Source organism: Magallana gigas, chromosome 5 (genome assembly GCF_963853765.1).
Source record: "Magallana gigas chromosome 5, xbMagGiga1.1, whole genome shotgun sequence".
Taxonomy (NCBI): Eukaryota; Metazoa; Mollusca; class Bivalvia; order Ostreida; family Ostreidae; genus Magallana; species Magallana gigas.
The window spans coordinates 22,710,426-22,717,267 of record NC_088857.1 but is presented as its reverse complement, the minus strand read 5'-3'; the positions used below and the strand labels follow the sequence as shown (position 1 = coordinate 22,717,267).

The 6,842-nt window shown below is 34.4% G+C and overlaps 1 protein-coding gene across 1 annotated transcript; it reads left to right on the top strand.

Annotated features, from left to right (window-relative positions):
- Positions 1-267: 267 nt before the first annotated feature.
- LOC105322689 (uncharacterized) lies at positions 268-2,130 on the top strand. Its single transcript, XM_034478514.2, has 4 exons — positions 268-363; positions 564-1,009; positions 1,503-1,661; positions 1,941-2,130. Exons 2-4 carry the CDS (start codon positions 568-570, stop codon positions 2,108-2,110), a joined length of 771 nt encoding a protein of 256 aa, XP_034334405.2. The 5' UTR covers positions 268-363; positions 564-567; the 3' UTR covers positions 2,111-2,130.
- The last annotated feature ends 4,712 nt before the right edge of the window (positions 2,131-6,842 follow it).

Sequence of the window (6,842 nt, the reverse complement as noted above, 5' to 3'; positions counted from 1 at the left end):
ATTAAGTTTAATTTATTTCCCTAATGTTCTTAGATTAAGGTGGTATGGGACACCTCCATGTTGTGACGTACTGCTTATTGAAATAAACAACACAATCAAGTGTAATTTCATAAATAGTTTCTTTTTATAAGTGTCACCTAACAGCGAAACTGTACGTCATGATTTCGAATCCCGCTAAAAATTTCAAAATTTTTACCTTTCCAACTATTTTTAAAACGTATTTTTTGATAAAATATTGTAAAATGTGAAAATTCTAAACCAGTTAAATTTTTTAAATGGAAATTTACTTTATTCAACATTAATATCGACAGATGCCCCATACCACCTTAATAAAAGAAAGACATTTGGGTATGACATCGTGAGGTAATGTTGTAAGCAAAATATTCTTCATTTAACTTTAATTGTCTCGTACAAGATTAATGATTTCTTATAATAATAAGCTTGTTATATCTGTTGATTAAAACCAGTATACAAGAATTGTTTTTTAAAATTTTATTTGTATCATCATATTCATTTATTTTTCTTGAAAACGTTAATTAAATGTATAAATTTCAAAATTTCAGAAAAATGTCAAATAAAGTCGGAGACTTAAACATCCCGACGAAAAACAAACTCAATAAAATAAATTTTGTGACAGCCTTCACCAAACCATATAGACAAAATGGTAACTGGGACCTTAAGAACGGATATACAGTCCGGCCCCGCGATATGTACTCCCAGAAAGACGAATTCCTGTATATAGAGGAAGACAGCGAATACGATGACGAAATACCAAAGAAACCGACAGACAAACGGACGACCGATGACCTAGGCACCTGTACCACGGCCCTGGGGGTAGTGTGTGTGATATTTCTACCGATTAGTGCTATTCTGGTCACCGTGGGGGCCAGCACGCCTTACTGGTATGACACGGCGGGCACACACAGTCTCGGGCTGTTCCAGAGGTGCGACCTGTCGACCTCTACCTGTGAATATATCGATACCTTCCTATCGACTGCGTCCTCGGACAGTAAGTGTGATCTCTGGGAATAAGATTGAGGTCAAAAGCTAAACTCGGTGAATTTTTGTCAAAATTATGCTTAAGATATGCAGCAATGCAAAATTGAAAATTCTGAATTCTGGCATGTCTGTTTTTCAGTGTAAATTCTTGATACTGTGGGATAATTTTTATTTTATTTACGGTATTAATTTAAAAAAAAATGTAATATGTTTGATTTATATTCAAAATTTTATTATTTCATTCCACCCACCCTGATGTTTGAATATGGAAAAATTGGTGTTTTGACAAAAACGAGCAATGTAAAAACCAAGCCCATACAAAATAAGCAAATTTATACATTTCGATACAAAACAAGTGAATACTGAAGTCCAAATAGATTTGAATTAGAAAATAAGCAAATTTATACATTTCGATACAAAACAAGTGAATACTGAAGTCCAAATAGATTTGAATTAGAATTTGGATCTAATTACGTATATCACCTTTGTATTCTATATGACAGTGAACTTCACTTGGAAGTTGGTGACAGGATTAACATTATCGGGGGCGTGTCTGCTCTTGATGGCCGCCCTATTCTCCTGCTGTTACTTGGCCTGTAAAGAAATCAACTTCTCCAAAGCCAGCTACGGAATGCTAATCTCTGTTGTCATCATGCTCGGAGGTGGGAAATTTTTTTAATGAAAAAAATATTATAAAGATTGGATAATTATATTTAAGTTTCCGGTCAACTCCGCTTCCCATAAACCCAAGGGTTTTTGCTCCACTCTGGTAAGCAAACATGATAAAGTAAAAAAATCTTGACATCCAAAAAGAAAAAAAAGGCAATTTCGTCAATCATGCAATCAGAAAAACACTGCCTTGATATCCGGGTGGAGGTGGGATGTGGGTTGTGCCTTAAACTTCTATTTTAATGTTAATATTTTCGTATTCCTGTTTTAAGCTGGCTGTGCGTTAAGTGGAACTGTCTTGATGACGTCATACTACATCACCAATCTTCAGACATGGACATTAGACTGGTCTTTCTACACAGCAGCCGTGGGGTCGGGGATGTCCTTCCTTGTTTTTTGTATATATATTATCTACGTGTTTTTGTTAACGTTTTCAGATTAAAGTTGTTTTGTATGACTGCATCACTGTGTTCCTTTTGGTACCCGTTGTGGGGGACACAAACACATATTTATTTTCACTTTTAAAAAGGTGGATCTTCGATATGTCAATGTACTAGACGCCCTCTGATTTCAAAGGTAGATTGCAAAGAGTTTGGGGGAAATATTTGCGTCCATTTAACAGGACAAAGTTGAAAATTTTGTAATATTTGGATTTGAGCAAACAAGCATCTGATTGATCAATTTCTTTTGATGTATGCATCAATTTCTAACTATTGAAAGAATTAATTGTTAATTAATATTAATTCATCGTATCTTAATAATCAATTTTCTTCTTCAACGGAGACACGCTACAAGCAGTTATCAGACTATCTTAAACTTTTCTAATTATCCTTGAACAAAACACCCAGTAAATATAGGCTAAAGTCCCGCCGATTGAAGGGGAAGACTTGCCTTTACTAATGATTCACGTTTGTACTACAAAAATTAAATTCCAAACAAGGTTCTTTTCTCGAGTGTAGATCTAAAGGCAAGATTCTCTTAGCAATCCAAGGTCTTCTTCATTAAAATATAAAAATATCGATTTCGGTCATCGGTTTGCGAACATGTACATTGGGGGAGAAAAAAATCTAATCTACATGTATTTCTAATCAAGATCTTTAAAGTGTGTGGTCGTTCGTTTATAGCTTTTAGCTGTCCTTGACTTATACATTGCTACAAAATCTCTGTTTACTTTTTCTCTACGCATATACATGGATATGGCAATATGCAAACGCATTTTCGGTTAGGTTTTTTAACTTTTGAATGTAATCAAACAATTATTTGAAACAGAAAAATTATATACCCCAACCCCCACACAATTAAAACAAAATTACAATATTAGTTGCGGGGTAATACGCAGTAATTTAAGAGGACTGGAATTAATTTTTAACTTTATTAATCTCCAAAAAGAAAAGCTCTGTATACAGATATAGCAAAATTTAAAAACATTTAATCTTAAATATTCAGGTTTTTTTCTTTACTAAATAATACCTAAACATATAATATATGAAAATTTAGAGAAGATCTGATGTTTAGTTTGCCGACCACCAAACACCAATTAAGCATCATTAACAGCTTGAACGATTAACATAAACGGACATAGGGTTATTCCAAATGGGGTCCTTTATTGTTATAAAAGTTGTGAGAAAGAAGAACCCTCGTATTTCTCGTCGAAAAGATTTATGTATTTAAAACCAACACCATTAAAACCCCAAGTTGGAGGCAATTTTTCTTGAATACACGCGTAGAGTCGACATAATTTTTCTCGTTTTATTTTAGATATTCATTTACACAAGTTTTGGGAGTAGACAAATAAATGTTTCGTTAATATAAAAATTATCAAAGGGAGTTGAAAGCTTTTTGTTGAGATGTTTGGTCTGTACAGAAAAATTCGTTTTCTGTCTTTTAAATAAGAAAATTTACAAATCATTGAGCACTTTACTCGCATCATCGAGTGTAAATGAAAATCCACATGTACGTACAGGATACGAATTGACGCAGTGCTGCGATTTTCCCCTTTGTTGCGCATAAATGAATATTTATTGCCATTTATTTAGAAAGCTATAATGGTATACATTAAAACATCCGTTTAAAGGCTTTAAACGATGACGAAATGGTGTAATTTATATATACTTATAAACACCTTTGTATAAAACGAGGAATTCTCGACGAAGAAACACCCAAATGCAGGAAATCATTTTGGATCGATTGACTATATAAGATATATGATTTAAATTAGTTTTCAACATATGGTGTGAAAATCATTGTCTTTTCATCTCGAATAGCCGAGGAGTAGGAGCGTAAAAATGTAGTCACTTTTGGAAAATAAAAAAATAGTGGTTGGTGAACATTACGTCACAATGTTTGGAACACAAAAAATTTCGACGGGTGCGCAGGTGCTTGGCATGTTATCTCCCTTGTTTCTGACCATATCCCTGGTGCTAATAATGGTCGGAATCGGACTGCCGTATTGGCTGATATATGGAGGAACTTCTTACGGAATATTTCAGATCTGTGCGTCATCGGTTACGTCATGTTCTTTTTCCATCACAGAACTCGGGACCTCCCATCCTGATAGTAAGTATGATACCAAAAGGGTCTTCTCTCTGCTGATGAGAATCTTCACATTGCTAATTATGATTTCCACAAATCATGTTTGTAAATTTTTCTTTCTTAGGCGTCTTACACTGGAATATCATGATCTCTATGGCTGTGATAGGAGGCTTTTTCTTATTCATATCGGAAATCCTGATATTTATCTACCCATGCAAGAAAGAGATAAACCACTGCAAACTTGGCTTAGGGGCCGTTTCTTGCTTCTTTTGTTTTGTTGGAGGTATACATTAAAAATCTCTCTCTCTCTCTCTCTCTCTCTCTCTCTCTCTCTCTCTCTCTCTCTCTCTCTCTCTCTCTCTCTCTCTCTCTCTCAATGGTCTACGAATGCGAATTAGATCAATTGACGTTTTTTATAATTTCAGCGTTGTTAATCTTGGCCGTTGTTGGGATGATGATTGGAACAGCTAGCGTCTCCGTTACTGACGTTACTAGCGTTTCCTTAGCAACGACGGACTATCTTGGCTGGTCATTATATGTATCTTTTTCCGGGGCGATTTTTGCCGTATTTACCGGATTCCTTTTCTCAATTCATCTGTTCCTTGCCTGCTATTACTGATTTATTATTGTTATATATATTTTTCTTGTATTTATTTTTTGTTATATAATTCAATGTTGTATTACATGTACAATTTATAAGAAACCCTTTTTATAACCATTTAGAATATTGTGCATGATTTTGCAATCGGGAGTAAAATCCACTTTTGAACTGTTTATGTCTTTAGATAGTATATGCTTTTATCATGTGCCAAATGTCTTTAGTTGCTTTTGTATATTGATGTAAAGCAATATTGGCATGATTGTTTGCTAAATGATTACAAAAACCATTCAAAACACTTGAATAGAACATTATTATGTACATAGAATAGAATTTTTTTTACGGCAAGTCAAATATGTGTTTCCAAAAAAGAAATGTTTACGAGCAATAAACTTTTGTTGGATATAATTGACGTATTTTTCTGTTTTAACAAAGTGTTTTGTCATGCAACAATGCATGCTTACTTCCATAAAGCCATTCACATTGCATAGCACCGATGAAATGGAGTTCGTTTTAAATCTCAATGCTTACCTGAACAGAGGGTTCAACTGAACTTTTCTGCTCACCTATTGTCCGTCGTCCGTCCGTATGTCTGTTATCTTTTCATTTTTGGGAGTTGATTTTAATCAACTCTCCTATGCAGTCACACAGACAAACCGAAAGTGAAACAGTGTTTGGACCTCAGCACAAATCATTGCTGCTGACAAGACTTAGTTCTTGAAAATAATTGATAAACTCGATGTCATGTATGCTAAAGCATTGTTTTTCAAGGAAACTTATTTATAAGTACCTTCAAAATAGTCAGATTCTAAATAGTACGAACAATTTGAATATTTTTGTAGTCGTATGTATTCCTACGCCAGAGTTCAATATAGTCTCGTCCAACTCGACGCTCGGATGTCTCCGTAAATTCTTGTCGGAGATTTACGGTGTCAGCCGAGCGTTTGGTTGAACGAGACTAGAGTTCAATATTGCTTGGATCCATACAATTTTCGAGAAATATTTCTATCACTGATACATAGTTTGATTGAATTAATTTTATCTTTAAATATTATTTAACATGATTCATATGGGGGTTTCTCGACATTCTTGTCGAAAAAGTCCAAAACTCCATATTATAAAAATGTGCGTAATTCAAATTAGAAACTATATGTACTTGTCATACAAAATAACGTATCATTGATTTTAATATAAATAAACATCGACAAAATCAACTCCCGTCAGTTCTTCAGTACTTTGATTTTTTACTTCTTTTCTGGAACCAACGGGATTCTTTATTGTTTAAATAAAGTTTAAAACCCCTTTCAAAAGGGAGATAGTAAAGGTAGATAAAAGGTAAGGGTTTATAGTCTTGCTCGTAAAGTACATTGCCTCGCACGCATTCTACATATTACCCCCTGGCGAACCCCGTACAATGTACAATCAATAGCACCCACAACTCCCTGGTGTGCATACAAGAAGAGCTGCCAAATTACAGCGCTAATGCTTTACATTTACATAGCCAGCTTGGGTTATGTGCCAGGTACCCATTTTAACCCCTGGGTGGAGAGAGTGCACAAAGTAACTTGCCCAAGGTTACAATGTTACCACGATAGCGACAGACCAGACTCGAACCCGGGGCCACCGTGTCCAAATCGGCCGACGCTAAAAAAATGCACCAACACCCCTGTGTCACGAAACGGTGAAAATAGGGTGTGTGTCTTAAACAAAAATTCTCTTCCAGAACCTCTGCAAAAGAAATGCCAATATTTATACCAAAGCTTGCATATTTAGTAAAGATTCTTAATTATAAAAATGAAAGTGATCACCAAAGCAAAACTAGGACCCCACGAGGGGTTCAACGTTTAACATAATACAATATTGAATCACATAATACAATAAAATTATGTGCCATATGATGTATTATCATATGATACAATATGATATTGTAAATTATTATATAATATATATATATTATATCGTATGATATGATATTGTATCATATTATATGTAATTATACCTCTGTGAATATATTCTATGTGACATTAAAACAAATAAACATGCT